The sequence below is a fragment of the Anolis carolinensis genome, chromosome 4 (genome assembly GCF_035594765.1).
Source record: "Anolis carolinensis isolate JA03-04 chromosome 4, rAnoCar3.1.pri, whole genome shotgun sequence".
Classification (NCBI taxonomy): Eukaryota; Metazoa; Chordata; class Lepidosauria; order Squamata; family Dactyloidae; genus Anolis; species Anolis carolinensis.
This window is the reverse complement of record NC_085844.1, coordinates 209,277,881-209,303,040: the sequence shown is the minus strand read 5'-3', so window position 1 is coordinate 209,303,040 and position 25,160 is coordinate 209,277,881. Positions and strand designations below refer to the sequence as shown.

The 25,160-nt window shown below is 39.7% G+C and overlaps 1 protein-coding gene across 4 annotated transcripts in view; it reads right to left on the bottom strand.

Moving 5' to 3' along the window:
• hipk1 (homeodomain interacting protein kinase 1) overlaps window positions 1–25,160 on the bottom strand; it is a 59,777-nt gene that overhangs the window by 16,013 nt on the left and 18,604 nt on the right. For 2 of the 4 annotated variants that reach the window (XM_003220560.4, XM_062979693.1), the window contains 8 exons: window positions 16,564–16,687; window positions 9,865–9,984; window positions 8,424–8,510; window positions 7,572–7,756; window positions 6,705–6,867; window positions 5,959–6,181; window positions 4,531–4,652; window positions 1,344–1,478 (listed from right to left, as the gene is read on the bottom strand). In XM_003220560.4, the coding sequence (XP_003220608.4) occupies window positions 1,344–1,478; window positions 4,531–4,652; window positions 5,959–6,181; window positions 6,705–6,867; window positions 7,572–7,756; window positions 8,424–8,510; window positions 9,865–9,984; window positions 16,564–16,687 (1,159 nt within the window). The remainder of the gene's footprint in view (window positions 1–1,343; window positions 1,479–4,530; window positions 4,653–5,958; window positions 6,182–6,704; window positions 6,868–7,571; window positions 7,757–8,423; window positions 8,511–9,864; window positions 9,985–16,563; window positions 16,688–25,160) is intronic. The other 2 variants (XM_062979694.1, XM_062979695.1) reach the window with 1 other exon arrangement.

The window sequence follows — 25,160 nt, the reverse complement described above, 5'->3', positions numbered from 1 at the left end:
TGTATAATATGCTTTAATCTGCATAATTTATACAGATCTCAGAATTCAACCTTTCTTGCCTGTGGATTTTGATTAAATGCGGAGTATATAAGCCCTGGATTCAATCTACTCTGAGTCAGTTTTAGCAGTTTTCTAAGAGCAACCAGCTGCTGAACATTTGGGTTCCTCTTTATACATGTCCCAAGTTTCAGCAAAGGAAGTTCAACCTGAGGTAAATGAGGGAAGGCAAATCAGAGACCAAAGAATCCTTAATGGTCTTATCAGCACATAACCACTTTTTAAAGAACTTCTCTCGCCTGCCATGTTGCATTCTTGGAAGCACACATAGCAATACAGAGTTACATATCTTAGTGAGACCTTTGTTTAGACTTGAGCAAACAATGCTTCATTTCTCTCCATTGGAAGAGAAAGATACTTATGAATTATCACTTTAAAGCCACAGAAGACAATGATGTATGTAACAAATGGAAATGTGCTTTGCAAGACATGTGAGGACACCACAGTTTCAAGTGTGCTGCAATGTTTCCATTAGCTTCACTGATCTGATTCTGGAGTTTCCAAATTGACTGTTATGGCACTTACAGTGTGAATTCCAATAAACGTGCCACACTAATGCCGAATGGGAAAGGAAATTTTGACAATACACATTGCTGTTTCCTAGTGAGTTTTAAAGAACACATTATCCCAAGAAAGAGTTTAGAAGGTTAAGAGCTCACCTTTAATCTCAACCAAGAAATGCAAAACGAACTAAAAGCATTGGTGGGAAGCAACATCTCTCTGAGGATGATGCACACTGCCAATGATTGGTCAGAAGTAATGAAAGGCCAGGGAGAATTAGAGTCAGAGTTGTTCAATGAAAGTTAAGATATTGGGATTGTTAAAGCCATAAATTAATAAAGCATTTGCTGATATTAGAGACTTTAAATGTCTGAAACATTTCTACATGCAAAGAAGCCATTAAAAAAGTACTAAACTTATCAAATCATGGCTAGTCAGATACCTGTTGGCAGTCCCCTTTGTCTTCAATCAATAAAATGTTAAAAAGATAGGAGAGTAAAGAAAAGAAGAAATACAATTGCCACTCTTCTCAAACTAGGAGAAGAGCTGGATCAGCTGCCATACTAAGGCTAGTAAAGAACAACAGTCAATGGATCTGGATTCTTTACAGAGCAACACTAAACATCAGAGTCAGACAGTGCTTCAGCAATGTTGGGGAGGAAAAACAACGAGACATTAAGATGTAGCAAGAACACAGCCACAAGATGGCACATGCTTCCATGCCCTCTGCAAGTCTAAGTTAAAACAAAACTCCGTTAGTGAACACAATCAAGGGAGGCAATTACCAGTACTGCAGCCGTCTGTTCTACTAGCGCTGGCCGGCCGGCTGCGCAGTTCAGAGTAAAGGGCACCGCATACTGCGGCGTGATGGTGGCTACTTGAGGATGAAGAGTTGCTACCATTAGTGGTGTACAGCTTCCCTGAAATGTAGATTAGGCAGTGAGTGAAACAAATGTACTGAGGCAACAGGGCCAGAAAGGCTTTCTCCCCAAGGATATAAGTGGTGTTTTGAGTGGCTTGTAGAATTCATAGGTATGGACTGCAAAATCACTATGTTCTTGTACCAGCTTAATTCAGAATCTCTTGAATGCAGGGATTTTAAACACTCCTATATATCAATGAACACACTTCCGGTGTTTAGTACACTTGAGATAATCATGAGTGATTTCTAAACTAGAGCATGGAAGGCTTGGGAAAAACTGTTGTCTCTAAAATGGCTTATCGGAAGTATTTGATTGTTAAACCAGTGTTTTAGTAGTCTGACACAAAATCAGCAATACCTGCCTTCCCATTGGCTTCCTGGTAAAAAGTAAATACATAAACATAGAGAAATTCAACGACTGGTATGATTTAATTAAATGTTTCTATGATTTTAGATTGGAAGATAACAATAATCTGTTTGTAGTATTTATATAGAACACTGCGAGGTCTGTGATGCATTTGAGTGCTTCCAAATACCTTCCAAAATAATAATTTGTATGGGATGAATTCTTGAGTACTTTGTATTTCACCATGTCTGCTATGAAATAGCATTTGCAATGTGACAACCAGATCCCATTGCTATGAAATTACATATTCTGTTATTATTGCATTTTCATGATCTTCTGTTGGGAAACAAACATCCATATTATAAAAAATAAATGTGTAGCAAAAGAAAATACTTCCAGAAGAAAAAAAAAAATCCTGTGATTATATAGCAAAATACAAAATGGACTATCAACATATAAAATACTTAAACCTAAATATTTTATACAGTTATTCATTTTCTGAATTCAATCACACAAAACGAAACAATGATGGCGCAAGAAGTGCTGTTGTTGTTAATGTGGAAAGAAAGTTAAAATAGCTATTTGCAATTGATTAATCATTTGTTTTCTTACATATTAACATTTGTAAAAATATTCTGGTACAGGAGCAATAAACAGATCTGTACCTGTAGATTTAAATTTCCTAAAATGTTGGCTTTGTATTCATTTATAAGGGTCAAAATTTTAAAACAGAAAAGCAATAAGGAACAGACTAGTGCCCATGCTTTGTTGTCTGTTCTTCAGTGGTCATAAGCCAAATTCTGCCCATGACTTAAAAATACCGTATATACTCGAAGATAAGCCGAGTTTTTAATCTCTTTTTGGGGGCTGAAAAAGCCTCCCTCGGCTTATAATGGGGTCAAGGCCAAGCTGGCAGCAGAGCCTGGAGGCCACAGTATGTTTTCTTTTCCAAAACCTCCCTCCTCCACTTCTCCTCCCAGGCTGGAGTTATCTTATTTTTTTAAGAGAGAGAGAAGAAGGAAATGTTTTCAAAAGCGAAAGGAGAATGCAAGCAAAACCCTTGCAAGCCAGGAAGAAGAAAAATATTGCATGGGTGGAAGGGAAAGAAAAAGAAAGACTCTTGCAAATTTGCAGGATTCATTACTATTATTTTTATTATTATTAGTATTATTGCAAGAACATTTGAGTCAAAAGGGACGGAAGGAGGGAAAGGAGAGCAACAGAAGGTGTGTATTTCTTTTCATTTCTAAGGAAACAAAAATGGGATGGGTTTTTTTGGGAGGGGGAGAGAAGTTTCAAAAAGCCTTTTGTGGCTACTTTTAGAGTTTGAAAAATGGAGAAAGAAAAGAAGTGGGAAAGGGAAGGAGAAAAGAGGCCAAAGTTGTTTTTAGAGGGGCTTTGCTTGCATTTCTTCCTTGGGCAAATGCATGCCCCAAAGCTTGTAAATATTTATATAGATGTTCCCCGTACAAAGACATTAATATATGAATTTTCCCCTCATATGTTTGTAGGTCTTTGCAAATCCTATATACATATAGATATCTAGAGATTTCCATGTATCTGTATATCTGTATATGGGTATACATTAATTTTATATATGAATTTTACCCTCACATGTTTGCAAGTACAGTAGAGTCTCACTTATCCAAGCTAAACGGGCTGGCAGAAGCTTGGATAAGTGAATATCTTGGATAATAAGAAGGGATTAAGGAAAAGCCAATTAGGTTATGATTTTACAAATTAAGCACCAAAACTTCATGTTATATAACAAATTTGACAGAAAAAGTAGTTCAATACGCAGTAATGTTATGTTGTAACTACTGTATTTATCAATTTAGCACCAAAATATCACAATATATTGAAAACATTGACTACAAAAATGGCTTGGATTATCCAGAGGCTTGGATAAGCGAGGCTTGGATAAGTGAGACTCTACTGTATCTGCAAGTCCTATATAATCATCTATATATAGATACATGTCTAGATAGATATATATTAATATAGGTATATAGAGGTTGCAAATATTACAGGGGGGAAATGCACACACACACACACAAACAGAGGTGTCTAGATAGATATAAACATTGATAAATAGGGCTTGCAAATATTGCAGGAGGAAGATGCACATAGAGAGGATTTGCTAAGGTTTCAGGGGAAATACAAATGTGAAATTAGTATATATAATTATAGATATATATCTAGCTTTGCATTGTTTATATGGGCATTGAATGTTTGCCTGTTACTATGTTGGAAGCCAGCCTGAGTCCCCATGGGCAGATAAGAGTGGGATACAAAGGAAGCTGTTGTTGATGATGATGATTATTATTATAAAGTTATTGTTGATACCACATTGTTTTTGTTGACCCTACTTTTCCACTTGTAGAGTTAATTTACCGTGTTTTTTTTAAAATACGGTAAATATTCAAAACATTTAACCCACTGATGCCTCAATTAATGTAATTTTATTGTATCTATTTTTATTTTGAAATTTACCAGTAACTGCTGCATTTCCCACCCTCAGCTTATCCTCGAGTCAATAAGTTTTCCAGTTTTTTGTGGTAAAATTAGGTGCCTCGGCTTATATTTGGGCCGGCTTATACTCGAGTATATACGGTAATCAGGAATTTCTGGTTCCCCAACTTCAATCAGGGCACACCATTATGCAGGTATTTATGGGAATCTACTTTACTGCCCCTACTTTTACCTGTGCAAGAACTCCTGACTGTATCTGTAATGGCTGGGCTGCTGGTGCCTGTGGCACAATTGGAACAGCATTGTCCATCCTCACTGGAAATCCAGAATGTTTTGTGGTTGCCTGAAGACCAGCTGAAGGAATAAAAGTAAGGCCAGGGTTAATCTGATTTTCTAATTATACAAACATTTTCCAGAACAAAGTTACCAGCAAGTGATGTATTAAAAATTTACAAAAAGGCTTCAGATTATGAATACAGTAGAGTCTCGCTTATCCAAGCTAAACGGGCCAGCAGAAGCTTGGATAAGTGAATATCTTGGATAATAAGGAGGGATTAAGGAAAAGCCTATTAAACATCAAATTAGGTTATGATTTTAAGCACCAAAACATCATGTTATACAACAAATTTGACAGAAAAGGTAGTTCAATACGCAGTAATGTTATGTTGTAATTACTGTATTTACGAATTTAGCACCAAAATATCACGATATATTGAAAACATTGACTACAAAAATGGCTTGGATAATCCAGAAGCTTGGATAGGTGAGGCTTGGATTAGTGAGACTCTACTGTACTAAAAATAGAAAACACTGGCTGATAGTCAACACAATAAGCTGACTTTAATAAAAACTGTACTGTGACTCAAAACCAACAGAATAACAGCACGGTTATTTTTAAACAGCTGGGAGACAAAACATGAAAATGGCTATTTCAAAGTATGTGTTTCCATTATTTCCTAGTAACGCTCTAGTTTATCTTTACCTGCAGTGCTATCAAGGGGTAGCCAATATTTCCTTGAAATATCAGCTATCCAATGGCATTATCCTTCAAATGAAACAAAAAGGATGGTGGATATCCCCCAACAGAAATATTGGTTCTTCTCCTAGTATTCAAGTAACTATAGCATGACATCTGAGACCAAGATTCCAGGCTCCAGTTTAAAGGTGTTTGATGAGCCAAAGGGGGGGGGGGAAGCCTTTTCTTCTACGCTGGGAAGAGATTTAGACAACCTGGAATATACTATTTAGTATAGAGTTGTCTTTTGGAGTGTACCATGGTAAGGGAGAGTAATTGTTTGAGGCATTAAAGCAAAACACAACAATTCCACTTTATGAAATTATATTCAAAATTGCATAGGTATAGCTGTCAATTAAGGTAACTTGGGCTTTCATAGTTTTATCCCCCTACTTGCAAATCACTATGATGTGGTGCATGGATATTACAAAAAGTTGGTGACAAGGAATAAGAGACACATCATCTGCCTACTTCAATAAAGGCAGTAAGGCATCAATGAGAAAATATTATTTGTGCATGCATACTTGTTCAAGTCACTTTAATAACTTTAGCTTCCAGACTATCAATTTAACCCACCCAAGCTATATAGATGACAAAACACTTTAATTATATTGTTTACAAGAGGTCCTTGATATACATACTTACTTTGAAAGGCAGGAGGACACACAATGAAGGTTTGCTGAAATGGATCTGTTTGGGTGCAGATCTGTGTGGTTCCAGGCTGTAGAGAGACGCTCTGCTGTGCCACCCCAGCAACTGGTGCAGCAGACGATGGGTACAAAGCAGACTGGTAATTCAAGAGGGAAACATCTGAATTTGCCAGAGACAGAGTAGCAGCAGCTGTAGAATTGGAGGCCAAAACGCTAGCCTGAAGAAAAAAACATCTAACATTAGAATTCCTTCTTCCAAGTATTTTTAAAGAAATAAAATTTTTGGTACTGTCAATGCTCTGGCCTACTAGTCTCATCAGTTGCACCCAGCAGGGCCACAAATAAGAGACTGAGGAAATTTTAGTCCAAAATATTTAGTAGAACAAAAGTTTCCCCAAGTGTGTTTTTGTGTTTAGATTTGTTTTCAAGTCCCCAGTGAGACATGAAACACACTGAACCAGTTAGTCTAAGCTTGACCCCACAATACTTTTTGAAGGTAGGGAAGAGAAGGATCATATACACATTACTTCAATTTCTTGAATGAAGTCTATAATTCATACACATTCACAGTTCTGTGGTAGCTGTCTATTAAATACTGTACCAATTTTATATTAAATCATATGCAACTATATATCACAAACCAAGTCAAGATTTCTAGAGACAATTGCTTTCACCAAATAAAAAATTAACAAAAGAACAGTTATTTTGTTCTTCTAAAGGAAAAAAAATGCAAATGATTACCTGATGGTGCACAGTATTGAGCTGGTTGTTGAAACTCATGGTGAGGTTTGTGCTTGTATTTGGTGCCACATGTGTTGTGAATGGGCTCTTTATTTGATTAACTGTGTCATACATATTAACTCTTCTCTTGCAAATCTCCATGTTCTGAAAGCAGGATTTCACACTAAAACAGAAGAAGCAAAAATGTTAGCCAATGATGTCAATCTGTTTGGTGACTCATTAGAAAGAAAGATTGGAGTGGCTATGACTTAGTATCTAAAACCACATGCAGTCTGTACATGCTATATATTTCTGTAGACTCTTCTAATACACCATTAAACCGTGAATTCCCTCCTTTTCCCTGTTATAATCGCATCGCTGAGGGAGTACTTAGTACTAGCTAATTTTAAATATATTTACTCAGTCACAACTGCAAACTTTTTGAGCAACTGCCAAATACCCACTACCACCTCCCATTCTTTTCCTTTTCTGGTCCCATTATGTTCAGTATATAAAGATTTTTTGCCTATGAGAAATTGAAGATATGGGTAAACGTCATGAATGCCTACCCTAGAATTGGTGCAGATACTTTCTTTGACTGCTGTAGTTTAGTCCCCCCCTCCCCCAGCTGTATGTTGATATGTTGTTTTATTTCTTACTTGCTCTAAAGCAGGAGTGGGCAAAACAGAAACCATTAAACCAAAAAAATGTGGGTTAAATAACTTTTAAAGCTGAGTATGAGATGGGGAAGTTCCAAAAATCTTCCAGAGCAGTATGTAGCCTGCAGGGTGCATGTTTCCCACTCCTCTCTTAATTTTTCAGAATTATTATTTACAAACATGAATTAATCAACAGTTATCATTTCATACTTCTGTGCCATAAACTCACTGGTTGCTGTGTGGGAAATCCAGTAGATGGTTCATTGTCACAAAAGGATGGTTCAAAGTTTTCAGCGGAGTAACTCTCTTATCTGCATCTATTGTCAACATTTTCTTCAACAAATCAATGTATTCCCTTCGGTCAGCCTTCTCTGCCAACATATCTGTTCCCTCTAAGTCGGTAGACATATTCACCTTTGGAGAAAGATGTTAAAAGTAATATTGTTGCAAAACACATAATTTTATAATATATAACTATTATTGGAGACACAAAATAGTTTTGCTTAATATGTTTAAAAATACAATTTTAAATCTTTAGATTCAGATCCATGCTCTTCTGCATTTTTATACAGACACTGAAAACATTTTACTTTATTACGTAATGAATGCTTCAATGAGGACAAGTGAAGTCAAAATGTTATCCTAAAAACTCAGACATCATGTCTACAAGGTTCACAGTGGGTTTGCTTTTGGATAAATGTGTAGTTATTTTTATTCGCTCATGTTATCTGGTTATGTTGAGAGTCAGCATTGAGTAGTAGTTTAACTGTTGGACTACAACTCCAAAAGATCAGGATTCAAATCCCAATTTAGACAGGAAACATTGGGTGACCTTGGTCATCATACTCTTTGACCTATGAATCAATGTTGCTTTGAAAATCTTGTAAGAGGTTTGTCCTAAGTTGCAAATGATTAGAAGGCACACAACAAAAACTGTACCTTTTCTTTCCCAAGAGAGTAGGGAGTGAACTGACATCCTTAACTACTATGCAAAGCAGATTACTAAATATTTCTGCTATGAAAGACTAGATTATTATGTTCATACTTTGAAAGGCAGACTCATTACTTATTGGCATCTCACCTGCGCCATGTCATCCAAACAATTGAAAATGTACTTCCGAGCCTCCTTTGATTTTATTCCTGTCTCCAACTCATGTTCCTCTGGAGTCTATTAAATAAAATATAAATTACAAATAACTGAAAGAAAGTATTAGCATTTTATACCATAAATTAAAGCTATGTCAACAAACAATTAGCCATTGAAAAACAGAATGATCTATGGAACAAAAATGGCAGGCTGACATAACTTTGTTACCTAAACTTGTGAAAATGCATCAGTGCCAAATTAACATTTGTTTCCATGGTCAAATAAAAAGAAGCCAGAGAAAGGTATCAGGCATTTCACAAAGCAGTCATAATGAAAGTTTTAGAGAGTTCAGATTTTGTATAGTTGTGATAATTTTCCAAGAAAATGACAAAAATAAAGGAAAACAAGAGTCACACTACAACCAGTTGCCTGGGACCTGAGTGCAACTGCGCCCTCCATCTCATGTTCCCTATCAACTAATATTCAGAGGCATACTTCCTCTGATGTAAAAAATGACATTCTTAGGATGTAGCTATATCTTGTGACAATTCCACAGATTAATTATGTACTATGTGAAGGAACAGGTAAAACTAATTCTGAGTGCTCCTTGCCTAAGAAAACCCTATGAAATATATGGGGTTAGCCTAAGTCGAGAATTGGCTTGAAGGCGCGCACACACACAAGCACATGTGAAGAAGTGTTTCCGTTATCTGTTCTGACTCTCCCACTTTGTAGCTTTTATGAATAACCTTAGGTTCTCCACATGGATGATTTCATACATTTATTTCATATATCCATTTACCTGCATCTTTGATAAGCTAAAGCGCTTCTAATGCTATAAGCTTTCCTTGCAGGGAAACTATTACAATTTCTTTTTCATTTTGGTTGCCCTTTTCTGTCTTTCTCCAGTTACGCAATATTGTGTCCAAGTGTTGTGACCAGAACTAGCAATGGTATTCTATATGTGGTCACATTATGTCATTTGTATCAGGTAAACTTCACTTTAAATTCTCTTTCTAATTATGTCCAATATAGAATCTGTCATCTTTTTCCACACATTATATTTCATCAACTTACCTCTCACAATCCTAAGCTCTATCTGGCTCCTAGGCCAGCTCTATTGAATGTTTCCAAACAAGCAAAACAATGAAACATAATAGCAGACTTGCATGACAAAATATGAGGGAGATGAATAAGCCTGTCCCAATTCTTCCCTAATCCTCCCTTTCATTTGTCACTCACCTGGCCTTCATTATTCTTCTGTTCTACATGCTACAACCATTTATTTTAGAGGGTAAAACATCTAAGAACAGGAAAAAATACATTGTTGTTTCTCACCTTCATAAGGTAATCTGACTGGCATTTAAGATACATTAGCAACAAGGAAACCTAAAGAACTAGCTACAAAGAACAAATTCTAAAGAAAAATAAAAACCTTTAGCCTCCACAGTGGATATCCCAAGTTTGGATCTCTGTTGAAAAACCTGCTTGTTTTCGTTCCTGCACTCAGAAGATACTCTGCTGGAAGTCCTTGTGTTTGTGAAATGTAACGAATCTGAAATAGAAAAAAGGGTACTATTGTAAATTCCAGGAAATTGTATTTGGTTTGAATCCTTCTAGTCTCAAATAGAATCACTGGGGTTTACACAGAACTCTGGGGTCAGGTTCCCACTAATTTAATTGGTCTATCGTTGAAAGAAACAATAGAATTTGCATCTTAATAACTTCAAGAAAGGGAATATATACTGGAGGGGGTTAAAATAATCTTCGAAACAAGGTTTCTAGGCTGAAACGAAATCATTTTTTGCCAAACGTATTCAGCTTTTTTTGAAATAAATGTCAGTTGTTGTTCCAAATCTATATCCATATATATATGTCACCCATATCTTTACATCCCATGTTTATTTAATGACCAATTTATTAAAATGCATTAAACATTAAACTTGAGCAATCCAAAATGCTTTAACAATTAGATGGGATTCTTATAAGCATTTTAATGCACTTGCAAAGAACTCATGCTTTTTAGGAAAAGTATGTAAATACAAGAAGAGCACTTCAACTAAAGTACTCTTTCCGCACTATTGTTTATGGAATGTGATAGTACTAAATCATTTAGCTCCAATCAGTTTCTAACTACGCTGAACGGATTTCTCAACTGAACCCACCATCCAACCATTTTCAGTTGTCATTGACAATGTCACTGATTAAACAAACACCTCTGCCTACCAGAGGACTTTGGACACATGTGGGAGGTTTAGCACACTATGACATTCAAACTATAATAACTAAAACATCACAACTGCTAAAATATTTTTCATCAAAGATACCACGAGCAACCACAGACTTTGGAAATTCAAAAATACCAGCTACAGTAGAGTCTCACTTATCCAACATAAACGGTCCGGCAGAATGTTGGATAAGCAAATATGTTGGATAATAAGGAGGCATTAAGGAAAAGCCTATTAAACATCAAATTAGGTTATGATTTTACAAATTAAGCACCAAAACATCATGTTATACAACAAATTTGACAGAAAAAGTAGTTCAATATGCAGTAATGAAATGTAGTAATTACTGTATTTACGAATTTAGCACCAAAATATAATGATGTATTGAAAACATTGACTTCAAAAATGCGTTGGATAATCCAGAACGTTGGATAAGCGAGTGTTGGATAAGTGAGACTCGACTGTACTAAAATCAAGGTGGGCAACTTGTGGACCTTCAGATGCTGCTTAACTAGAGTCATTTTCTATTATATTTAGGGTTAATAGGAGCCCATCTGAAGGGCTACAAGATGCCCTCAACTGCACTGGAAGGATAAATGAGACACTTTATTTATTTATTTATTTACAACATTTCTACCCCGCCCTTCTCATCCGAGGGGACTCAGGGCAGCTTACAACAACCAGCAAAATTCAATGCCAAACAGATCAGTAAAAACAGCAACACATTGAAAACCATTAACAATCCATAAAATACATTAGTCAAGCTTAAAACATATACGTAGTTACTTAATACCATTCTTCCAAGGAACCACTGCACATAAACCTAAGTTCAGACCACGTCAATATAGTACTTATTCATTAAATGCTTGCGCACAAAGCCATGTCTTAACGTTCTTCCTGAAGCCCAGGTGAGTTGGGGCCCGCCGGATGTTCCTGGAGAGGGCGTTCCACAGCCGAGGAGCCACCACTGAGAAGGCCCTTTCCCTCTGTGCCTGTGAGGCAGGTGGGACTGAGAGCAGGGCCTCTCCAGATGATCTTAGTGTTCTTGATGGTTCATAGGAGGAGATACGTTCGGACAGGTAAGTTGGACCAGAACCGTTTAGGGCTTTGTAGGTCAAAACCAGCACTCTGAATTAGGCTCAGTAGCATATCGGCAGCCAGTAGAGCTGGCTTATCAGGGGAGTGATACGCTCCCTATATGCCGCCCCAGTTATTAATCTGGCTGTCGCCCATTGTACTAATTGGAGCTTCCGGGCCATCTTCAAAGGCAGCCCCACGTAGAGCACGTTGCAGTAATCCAAACAGGATGTAACCAAAGCGTGGACCACCGTGGCCAAGTCAGACCTCTCAAGGAACGGGCGCAGCTGGAGCACAAGTCTTAGTTGTGCGAAGGCTCCCCTGGCCACCGCCGAAACCTGGGGCTCCAGGCTCAGTGATGAGTCCAGGAGAACACCCAGACTGCGAATCTGTGTCTTGAGGGGGAGTGTGACCCCATCCAACACAGGCTGTAACCCTATTCCCTGTTCAGCCTTGCAACTGACCAGGAGGACCTCTGTCTTGTCTGGATTCAATTTCAATTTGTTCATCATCATCCAGTCCGACACAGCGGCCAAGCACTGGTTCAGGACCTGAACAGGCTCCTTAGTGACAGGTGGGAAGGAGTGACAGAGCTGGACATCATCTGCGTACAGATTACACCTCACCCCGAAACTCTGGATGATCTCTCCCATGTATATGTTGAACAACATGGGGGACAATACCGATCCCTGCGGGACCCCACACAACAAAGATTGTGGAGCCAAGCAGGAGGTGTCCCCCCAATGACACCATCTGGGCACGACCCTGCAGAAAGGACCGGAGCCACTGCAAAACAGTACCTCCGAGCCCCATTCCAGCAAGGTGTCCCAGAAGAATACCGTGGTCAACGGTATCGAAAGCCGCTGAGAGGTCCAGCAGAACCAGCAGGGACACACTCCCCCTGTCCTGTTCCCGGCGTAGATCATCGACTAAGGCGACCAAAGCTGTCTCAGTACCATGTCCCGGCCTAAAGCCAGACTACGCCGGATCTAGATAATCAGTATCTACCAAGAATGCCTGGAGTTGTGCGGCCACCACACGTTCCACGACCTTGCCCAAAAAGGGGAGATTGGAAATAGGCCGATAGTTATCCAATTGAGTGGGGTCCAGTGATGGCTTTTTCAACAGCAGTTTGATCACAGCCAATTTGAGGCTTGCTGGAACAATGCCTTCCCGAAGGGAGGCATTCACCACCACCTTCACCCACTCGGCCAATCCCCCTCTGGCTTCTCTCACCAGCTAGGATAGGCAGGGGTCTATAGCATGTGGTAGCCCTCACCTCTCCAAGCACCTTGTCCACATCCTCAGGCTGAACCAATTGAAAGGAATCCATCAAAACTGGACAAGCAGGTGCTCGTACTACATCCTCGGAGACTACCGTTAATACGGTGTCAAAGCCAGAACGGATCAAAGCGACTTTGTCCGCAAAGAACTGAGCAAATGCTTCACAGCGGGCTGCCGAGTTGTCAGGGATCCAGTCTTGGGAGACGGGATATAACAAACCTCTGACAACTCGGAACAGCTTAGCCGGACGGTTCTGTGCAGATGCAATATTAGCTGCAAACAAAGAATTCTTTGCAGCGTCTATTGCCGCAGCATATGCCCTAAGATAGGAACACAGCCGTGTTCAGTTTGACTCGCTCGGCTCCGAGCACCACACGCCCTCTAGTTCCCTCTTCTTTTGCTTCATCGCTACCAGCTCCTCGGTGAACCAAGGAGATGGTTTAGCTCAAGTACTTGAGAGGTGATGTTCCGGAGCAATCGTCTCTATTGCCCTAGTCGCCTACTTGTTCCAGAGGGCGACCAGAGCATCGACAGGGTCACCAGCCGAGGTGGCGGGAAACTCCCCAAGAACCGTCAGGAATCCATCCGGATCCATAAGCCTCCTGGAGCGGACCATTTTAGTAGGTCCTCCACCCCTGCAGAGGTTGGGGGGCGCAGTAAGTCTAAACCTGATCAGGTGATAGTCAGTCCATGGCAATGGAGCGGTGGTAAGCTCCTCTATACCACCACCTTCCTCCCATCCCTGACAGTCAAGTGTGTGCCCCGCTCTATGGATGGGACCAGATACTATCTGGGACAGCCCCATGGTTGCCATGGTGGCCATGAAGTCCTGAGCCGCTCCAGTAAGGGTGGCATCAGCATGGACATTGAAGTCCCCCAGCACAATGAGCCGCTGAGACTCCAACACCAGACTCAAGACCACCTCCGCTAGCTCAGGCACGGAGACTGTAGTGCAGCGGGGTGGTTGGTACACTAACAGAATCCCTAGTCTGTCCCGGTCATCCACCCTCAGATGGACACATTCAAACGAGGTTGACTCTGGGATGGGGCACCTGATCAGGTGGATGGAATCCTTATAGACTACAGCGACACCACCTCCCTGTCCTCCGGATCTTGGTTGATGTTGCACGGTAAAACCTGGCGGACAGAGCTAGGTGAGATTCACACACACACACACACCCCAGCCTCGTCCAGCCAGGTCTCCGTTATGCACACCAGGTCTTCCTGCTCATCCAGGATAAGGTCCTGGATTATCGTTGCTTTCCCATTGACAGACCTGGCATTCAGCAGCACCGCCTTTAATCCAGAGGAACCGCCAGCCTGGGCATCCAAGTTTACCGTGTCAGGAGGCCATTTTAGATCTACAAGAACTCTTTTTCCCTAGGCTGAATTAATTTGGGCCTCCCTTCCCCGTATCTCCCCCATCCCTGTATTACATTAAGTATGATGAAAGAAAAGTTCCAGAATTGCATGCCAATTTTGATTTAAGGAAAATACTGTTTCTTGGGTTTCTTTCTGTTTTGTACACATTACTTCACTACATTGCATTACCTTTCCTGACAAAAACCAACAGTGCTAAAAATTCATGATTTAATGTAAGCAGTGCAAAACATTAACCTTAAAAGGCCACTTCACACACAACACTTCAACAAGGAAGAGCAAAGAGTGAACATAGAGATCTTCCTGTCTGCTAATTTATTAGGAAGGCCTGGTTAACAGCAAGTACAATCCAAACATGTTTTGTAAAATAAACCATATGCCAATCTTCACTCATGACAATGTACATTTTGTTACACGTTTCCTTACATCAAACAAGTAAGATGAAACAGCCTACTGATCAACTTCTGAAAAGAAGCTCTATATAAAAATATACGTTTTAGACAGACAAAATATTTCCAGATCAAAACATAATGAGGAAAATGATATATATGAAAGTATGGTACAATATAGATGTCATCAGCAGCATCATCAGTGATCACTCATGTCTGAATAGGATGGCCATCCAAGAGTACGATCTTGGCGGTGGGACCGTAGGTGACAGTGGAGACCTATTCTTGACTCGCATGTTCTTCTGGAGGACATCGATTTCCAGATAGAAGGTGATCCCGGTCAGGTTTGGCTTGACACACCTTCCTCTTGATGCATTTCTCCCTTTTGAACTCAATTCGTGCCTCTTCGAATTCCACAGCATTGTGGGTGATAGCTGACCTCCAGTTAGAGCGCTCAAGGGCCAGAACTTCCCAGTTCTCAGTGTCTATACCATGGTTTTTAAGGTTGACTTTAAGCCCATCTTTAAATCTCTTTTCCTGTCCACTAACCATCCGTTTTCTGTTCTTCATCTGGGAAGAGAATAACTGCTTTGGGAGATGGTGCTGGGGCATTTGGGCAACATGGCCAGTCCAGTGGAGTTAATAGCGTAGGAGCATCGCTTCAATGCTGGTGGTCTTTGCTTCTTCCAGCATGCTGACGTTTGTCCGCCTGTTTTCCCAAGAGATTTTCAGAATTTTTCGGAGGCAATGCTGATGGAATCATTCCAGGAGTTGAGCGTGACATCTGTAGATGATCCATGTTTCGCAGGCATATAACAGGGTTGGGAGAACTATAGCTTTATAAACAAGCATCTTGGTCTCCCTATGAATGCCCCGATCCTCAACCACTCTCTGCATTATTCGGAAGAATGCTGCACTTGCAGAGCTCAGATGGTGTTGTATTTCAGTGATGTTGATTTTTGTGGAGAGGTGGCTGCCAAGGTAGCAGAAATGGCCAACATTTTCTAACTTTATGCCATTAAGCAGAATTTCTGGCGCTGCAGAAGGATTGGCTGGTGCCTGCTGAAAGAGCACTTTGGTTTTCTCGATGTTCAATGAGAGGCCAAGCTTTTCGTATGCTTCTTCCTTAAAGGCATTTAGAATGGCTTGTAGGTCTTGTACCATGTTAGATTTATGTTACAGGTAGTCCTGTAACATAGGTTCTGTAGGTTTGGTCTTAAGTTGAATTTGTATGTAAATCAGAACAGGCACATTTTTAAAGTGTAACTCCAGTCAAAAATGTATATTTTGTAACTTAGGATAGCATTGGGGAGGGTTGTCTGTGCCCCTGTTCAGAAGACTTCACCTCACTTCCTGACCCTCTGAGAATTGGATTTTAAAAAAAATTGGCTTGTAGAAACAAGGATTGGTGAGAAAGCTTCCCATGATAACACTTTCAGGAGTGAATTTCCCCTTCTAGGAGTATATTTCTCTAACTTCTTGTTGTCTCACGCCCATTTGTAACTATGAGTCATTTGTAAGTCAGAGGTTTGTAACTTGGAGACTGCCTGCATTAGGTAAGATAACGTGAAACTTGTATTTCTTGATCATGCTGACTTATTTTGTGCTTGTTACATTCATATAGCTAAGAAAACAAGATGTGCTGTAGATCACACACCTTTAGCATTACCAACACCACAGCAAAATAGGACATATTTTTATAAAGTCATCTTAAAGCCAAGTGAAACTATGAAGTCAGATTTTAATGAAAATCCAAAACTATCATCACACACTTACCTGATCATATTCTGAAGCTCCTGGATATAAAGGCCAACCAAGAAACAGCTCAGCGATCACACAACCCAGTGACCACATATCAATAGCTTCACAAAATGGTAAACCCAGAATGATTTCAGGAGCTCTGCAAAACATACAACATTCATTTTTAACTATTCAGAATTCTGCTGGCAGAATTTAAAACCACTTCAAAAATCCCACAGACAGAAGTGCAAATTAAAAGACTGATAAACATCAAATTAACACATGCATCCTTTTCCCAGTAAACCAACATTTATTCCAGAGAAAAATGTATATAAAACTGTTACCAAAAGCTTCAACATTTCAGAGGCACTAAAAGACTAAACATTTCACTGTGGTGCCACAAATAATTCGTGGTGCTTAATAATGCAGATTCTGGCCAACAAGAGCTTTAGCCACAACAGGTTTGATACCACAGCATTGTATTTATTGTTCCTGTTCTCAAGACACTAGCAATGGAATCTGTCAAAACTGACGCCATTATAGCCATGTCAGTCAACAAAGCTTCTAACAGTGAAGCTCCTTTTTGAAAAGGCTTTTTGCATTCCCATTCACTATTTTCCTGGACGCAAGGAAAAATGTGAAGAATTTTTCATATTACTTTTTGACAAAACTGTCAAAAAGTATATTTGAAACTGTCGAGTTTCAAATATATCAACTTCAAGATGTGGTTTACAAAGTTGAATTGTTTACAGTAATTACTGTTAATAGTAACCACATTCCATGAAATATGGCTAATTGTGATTAAGCAAGAGTGGAAGCAAATGTTTCTAAACTTCTCATACAAAAGGATACAGGGAAGGCAAGAAACAAAAATAGGCTTTTCAGTTTACATCTCACTATACCCTATTATAACGGCACTCCATGCAGTCATGCTGGCCACATGACCTTGGAGGTGTCTACGGACAACGCCGGCTCTTTGGCTTAGAAATGGAGATGCGCACCAACTCCCAGAGTCAGACATGACTGGACTTAACGTCAGGGGAAAACCTTTACCTTTTTTATACCCTAGTTAAGCTAAAACCTCTAGGATGACATCCTAGCAAAGTCACCATCATGGAAAATTGCTGTTTTTCTTTGAAGCTGACTTATTAGGTTGACTGTGGTCAAGATAGGACAAAACAGATTGCATATTAAGTTCTCTTCTCCATACGTATATAAAGAACTTAGATAATTATTATTTAAAATTATTATTTCTACCTTGCACATATGTTGCAAAGTTCCAGTTCTGTTAGAGCACTGGAGAGGCTAAATATGAATAGCTGTAGAGCAATGAGAGAATTAGCAAAGAATTCCCCCTCAAGAAGGGGCTTCCCATTCATGAAACACCCAAGTTGGACACAGCCCACCAGATATACAATATTTAAATACACCTGAGTCACTTGAGGATGAAATTTCTAAAATGTAACACAAAGCTTAAGGGTTTGAGGATTATTATTTTTTAATATCTGGACAGAGAGTATTTTTCCTGCACTTTCCCATAAGCATAATAGCAAACCAATTAGTGAAGGAACTAATGTAACACGATAGCTTCTGTGCTCAAAAGGTGAATGCAACACTCAACTACAACACAAGGCCAGTCATGTCTCTCCTTAACTGCAGTACCAGTGTGGGAAACAATGCAGACTACTACCTTCTTTGGGTACATCAGTGTATTTATAATTACATTTCAACAGTTACTGCTCAGCATAGGAATCTCACATATTCATTAGGACTAGAGACTTAGTACAACTTATTTTCTTCTGCAACTTATTTTCTTCTATTTTCAATAAGACAAAATGGGAGTGCATTACAATTTAGATTGCAAATGCTATACAGAAACATGTTTCTCACTGCTTTCCTGTTGCTGAGGGAGGACAGTCACATTGCCATAGCATCAGTCTCATTAAGAAGAGCTTTCTAAGAAGAAAATCCTTGCTAAAGCTCCCAAGCTCCCCAAGGTTTGTTGCACTTGGAATAGACACAAATGGCACATATCCAGTCCACAGGACAAGACATACAGCCCATTAAGGAGGTGCTAAAAAGAAAGCAGCAATCAATGCAGTTGAGTAAGGCAGCCCTTTACCAGGATGATATGGCTTACTAGCTTCTTTTGAATTATTTTAAGCCATCTGTGTGTGGTATGTAGTAACAAAATTACAGGGACTAATCTTGGATAGGGAAAATAGTGAAGGGCATAATGATATAGTAGCTCCTTCCAGCGCTACATTTGTTATTTTTGAAATGTCAGCTTATACATGTTTTTTCCTGAGACATCTTTAACAACCAGTGTTCAAGACTGGTTGGCATTCTAGGAGTGCATAGTATTACAAACTTTTTGATATTAAGTGTTTGCACCAGAAACTCCAAACTGAAACCTCCAAGTAAGCAAATAACGGTTGCATGAGAGATCACACTTTCAAGTACCAGCATCAAATCAATACACACCATACCAGAGGATAACAATGATGGAAGAAAATATAAATGTGCCCTGGAGCAGCTCAGAATTCATGCAGAATCTGGAGCTGTTGTTCTCATGACTGGAGAGCAAACCCACTCTGCTGGGCCGCCATCACCCCCAACTAGCTACGGAGTTCCATGAGCTCCTGGCAGTAGCAGATACCCCTGATATCAGAACTACAGCATCCTTGGGAGTAGCATGATGAAACAGGAAATTTCCTCTCTTTTCTTCCTGGTCATGCAAGTGCGCCCTATTCTGATATCAGCACAGGCAATTAGGAAGAAGAAGGGGAGATCACCTAGTCACACAGGCATTTCTGCCCATGTCAGAACAAAGCTCCAGTGTGACCAAGAAAGTGGAGAGAAGATGGTTTCATTCTTCAAGTTGGTTATGCAAGTGTCCTGTTCTGAAGTACTTAGCCATACTGAGTCCCTCCATGAGGGAAAGAGGGTAGGATATAAAACAAAGTAAATAAATGTAAGCATAAACAGCCAGGAGCAAACAAGGAGCTCCTTGACCAATTAAGAGTGGTGATGACACAATCATAATCCATCTGCTTTCCCTGCACAGATCAGCAGAGGAATGAGTCATAATGCCAACGTGCAGTGTGGACAGAGGACTGGGCTAAACTGGATCCAGAAATTGCCAGATGTCAGAATTTCCAGAAAACTCTGAAGTATCTCCCGACTTTGGGCAAAACTAGACAAAGTCAGTTCTAACAACAACGAAACATGACACTCATTTGAAGTAGTTGTGCAAGTGGAAGATAGCTTTCCATTTGAGATGAGTCCAGGGTTTTTTGGGGGATTTTTTGCTAGCATAGGCAAGCTCAGAGTTGCTGGTCTACCCCTAAGTGAATGCATTTTATTTATTTATTTATTTACTGTCTTTATCTTTCGCCCTTTTCAGCCCGAAAGGGACTCAGAGCAGCTTTACAAGCGGCAGCAATTTGATGCCATATCAACAGACAATAAAATAAACATATACATTAAATAAAAAATAAAAAGCAATATAAACAATAGAACACATAATTAAAATCATGCAATCTGAGGACATAACCAAATTCCGGTCACTATTTCACATGATTTCACTTCACTTATTGCATTGCACTATTGGCCAAAGGTTTGGTCCTAGAGCCAAGTTTTTCTTTCTTTCTGAAGGTCAAGAGGAAGGGGGCTGACCTTATTTTGCTGAGGGGGAAATGCCATAGCCGAGGGGCCACCACTGAGAAGGCCCTGACCTGTTCCTCACCAACTGCACCTGTGAAGGAGGTGGGGCCGAGAGCAGGGTCTCCCCAGACGATCTTAATCTCCAAGATGGTTCATAGAGGGAGATACATTCGGACAGATAAGCAGGGCCAGAACTGTTTAGGGCAGTGGTTCTCAACCTGGGGGTCCCTCAATGTTTTGGCCTTCCCAGAAATCCTAACAGCTGGTAAACTAGCTGGGATTTCTGGGAGTTGTAGGCCAAAACACCTGGGGACCCACAGGTTGAGAATCACTGGTTTAGGGCTTTATAGGTTAAAGCCAGCACTTTGAATTGTGCCTGGTAGCAGACTGGCAGCCAGTGAAGCTGATGTAACAGGGGGGTTGTGTGCTCCCTGTACACCGCTCTGGTGAGAAATCTGGCTGGACCACCTGAAGCTTCCAAACAGTCTTCAAAGGCAGCCCCACATAGAGCATATTTGGACTTCAAAGCCGGGCCCAAGATCACCCCAGCTAGCTCAGGCAGGGAGACTGTAGTGTAGCAGGGTGCAAAATCCCTATTCTGTCCCATTCACCTACCCTCAGGTGGACACACTCAAATGTGGTAGACTGGGCTGAGCTGTGGCACAGGCTGGTTAGTAGCCAGCTGCAATAAATCACTCTGACCAAGAGGTCATGAGTTCGAGGCCAGCTCATGGCGGAGTAAGCACCTATTAAAATAAAAAATAGCCCTGCTCGTTGTTAACCTAAGCAACCCAAAAGATAGTTGCATCTATCAAGTAGGAAATTTAGGTACCACTATGTGGGGAGACTAATTTAACTAATTTACAACACCATAAAAATCGTCCAGCAATGTTTGGAATGAGGAAGTCAACATCACAGTGGACGATGAAGCAGTTGCTCCCCCTGTGGCCAGAATCGAGCATACCCTCAGGAAGCAGGAAGCTTAAATAAATAAAATAAAAAATTAAATAAATAAAAGGTTAAATTGCCTCTGTGTCTATCTCTGTCTCTATGTTCATATGCATTGAATGCTTGCCTTGTATGTGTACATTGTGATTCACCCTGAGTCCCCTTCAGGGTGAGAAGGGTGGAATATAAATACTGTAGTTAAAATAAAATAAAATAAATAAATAGGCTGTGGGATGGGGCACCTGGTTAGGGAGATGGAATCCCTATAGACCACTGCAACCCCGCCTCCCCGCCCTCCAGATCTTGGCGGTGCTGCATGGAGTAGCCTGGTTGACCCAGCTAGGAGATTAACACACACACACACCCCACAGCCTCATCCAACCAGGTCTTCGTTATGCATGTCATATACAGGATTAGATCCTGGATGATAGCTATTTTTCCGTTTACAGACCTGGAATTTAACAACACCATCCTTAATCCTGAGGGACTGCTATCCTGGGTACTCAGTTTTACCATGCCAGGAGATTGTTTTGGAACTACAAGTACTCTCCCATGTTCCCTAGGCCGAATTGATTTAGGTCTCCCTTTCCCGTATCTCCCCCTCCCCAATATTACTCCTATGGAAGCCCAACCACTGGGACCCCTCCTCCCCCAATATGCCCTGCCCCTCCGTCTTCAGCCCATGGACCAATAGTAATTATTTGGTTCGATAGCTCTCCATCAATAATTGGCTCTCCTCCCCACTCTCCCCCCCCCCCCGCCCTGCAATCTCCAGTCCCCTCCAGCCCTCCCCAACCCCCTCCAATTTCACATTGATATCAACTAATAGCCAATACTCTCCCACAGCACACCATTGTAACTAATGTGGATCCCTCACACTATCTTCTATATTAATACATGGCAGTTTCACATGAGAAACTGAAACATGAAACCTTCAACACGAAACATAAGATGCAAGTTTTAAAACAGAAATGGGCCATAAATACAATAAACAAACAGTAGAAAGCTACTAATTAAATATGTTCCCATAGTGACCATACTCATTACACATTTGCACTGGTTGTTGCTCATTTTAATGTCTGTAGTTATTCTCTGTTATTTACTTCCATACTGATGTCAGTGACATTATCTATGAAATTCTAAATATAATACTTTTGCCACAGTATAAAATTATAACAGCCCCAAAGACAGTAAATTTCTGCTCTTTGAGCTTCTGAATGTTACTACTCCTTCATGAACCTCTTTGGTACCATCTCCAAAATGGGAAATATGGTTTCTAAATACAAATCATGTTGAAGACATTCATAGCTACCGAAAAGAAAATTATTTCTAATGTAGAGTTATTTAAAAATATTTTAAAGGCGCCACTTACTACTTATTTCTAAAAATTATCCCCTGAAATTCTTAAACAAATGCAAATATTGTATATTCTTTTTTTTGTACAGGGTAAATCTCCGAGAAAGCCAACATCCATTGTAGCCAGGAATTAGATACAAAAGCATGCAATATTTAGTCTTCTATCACAGAGGGCTGTGCTTCTCCAACTCTCACTTGGAAAGTCAAGGAAGCTAATATAGTTTCTATTCAAACTAGGAATTTAAACATGCCATCATAGAAGAGCAGAAAGAATAAAGATTTTACTGATCACAGGAAAATGGCTCCACTTCACTTCTATGATTGCAAGCCGAGAACATTTTTGAGAGGGGCCCAATGACTGCAAAGTTTTAGTTCCTTCCTGAAAGTAGCAGCTGGGTTTCTCATTTTGAAGCAGTAGTTATGAATAGGTAGCATGAAAAGTACTAAACACAATTCTTCATTCTGGAACTGACAAAGATTTGCATTTTCTTGACAAGATGTCTACCAGTTGGAAGAAACATTGGTTTTATACTACACTTCTTACATACACAGACAATGAGATTTGAGAGAAAGACACTAACCACACCAATACAGACTAGACAGCAGGCAAGCATATTGCTTGTGGCTTGTATGCGTATATTAAAAAGAGAGAGAGACACATCAGGAACTGGAGTAGCCATCAGACCACAATATAAATCTTCCATACAATCAAGGACATGCTCACAATTTTATAACACATTCTATCACATATGGAGTGAGAAGTGTTAGATATCCAAGTTGTGTGTGAAAAGGAAGATGCACTAGAGATCATATTGCAAACATATACAGGCTAGTGGAGCACATCAAATAACTTTTAAAAATAAACTTGTGCTTTATAGATCATAAGAAAGCCTGTGCTTGGGCTATGGCGCAGGCTGGTTAGTAGCCAGCTGCAATAAATCACTATGACCAAGAGGTCATGAGTTCAAGGCCAGCCAGCCTCGAGCACCCGACCATTAAAATAAAAAACAGCCCTGCTCGTTGTTGACCTAAGCAACCTGAAACATAGTTGCATCTATCAGGTAGGAAATTTAGGTACCACTTATGTGGGGAGGCTAATTTAACTAATTTACAACACCATAAAAATAATCCAGCAGCATTTGGAATGAGGAATTATCCAAGGACTCGGCGTCACAGTGGATAATGAAGCAGCTGCTCCCCCTGTGGCCAGAATCGAGCATACCTTCAGGAAGCTGGAGAAGGTTAAATTGCCTCTGTGTCTGTCTCTGTCTCTATGTTCATATGGCATTGAATGTTTGCCATGTATATGTACATTGTGATCCGCCCTGGGTCCCCTTCGGGGTGAGAAGGGCAAAATATAAATACTGTAAATAAATAAATAAATAAATTTGACTGTGCAGATCATGAAAAATTCTGATGGACTCTAAAAAAATCACATATGTTTTGTCCATTTTGATACATATTCTATACTCTGGACAAGACGCCACTGTCAAGACATAGTATGGCAAACAGAATGACAACTGTAGTCAAACAAGGGTGAATTTTATCATGTGATCTATTTAAATGCCCAATATATTAACAGGAAAGTGCAATGAATATTACAGGAGGGAGATGTGGAAATTTAAAGAAGAAACATCAAATAAAATATACAGATGACACCATACTACCATTAGAAAATGCAATGATTTTGAGGACTACTGATGAAAGTTAAGGAAGAAAGCAGAGTTACAAATGAGTATTTTACATCTGTGCTTTTAAGTGATCTCTTGGTTCATAGCTTTTGAAAGGCCAGAGGCAGTGTGCCACTGCTCCGAAAGTTAGCCTACAAATCCTGGAATTCCTTGGCAGTCCATACTCCAAATAATTAATGAGGAAAAGAAAAATAAGGGCCAAATATTATTTACATAACTATATGTAGAGAACATTAAAGTATTTTTTTAATTCTGTATATTGGCTAAATGATGTACTGTAGAGTCTCACTTATCCAAGCTAAACGGGCCGGCAGAAGCTTGGATAAGCGAATATCTTGGATAATAAGGAGGGATTAAGGAAAAGCCTATTAAACATCAAATTAGTTTATGATTTTACAAATTAAGCACTAAAACATCATGTTATACAACAAATTTGACAGAAAAAGTCATTCAATACGCAGTAATGTTATGTTGTAATTACTGTATTTATGAATTTAGCACCAAAATATCACGATATATTGAAAACATTGACTACAAAAATGGCTTGGATAATCCAGAGGCTTGGATAAGTGAGACTCTACTGTATTTGAAAAAAATAACAAAAACCTGAGACTTTGAAGGGCAGCTATGAAAACACTACATTAGATCCTCAAGTGCAAAGATATATCAATAACTACCAAAATCATTCATGCCACAATATGTCCAATTTTTTATGCATTTTTGGAAGTTGGGCAGAAATTAAAACTGACATGATCAACTAATTTGAAATGTGTCACTGGAGGAGAGTTCTGTGGTTACTATGGACTGCCAAATAGACGAAGAAATAGGTCTGAGAGCAAATCAAGACAAAACTGTCATAAGAAACCAAAATGACTAAAGGTATTTTGGATATATCATAAGAAAACATGACTCACTGGAAAATATTATGATACTGGGAAAAATAGAACACATTACGGATGGATTGAATCAATA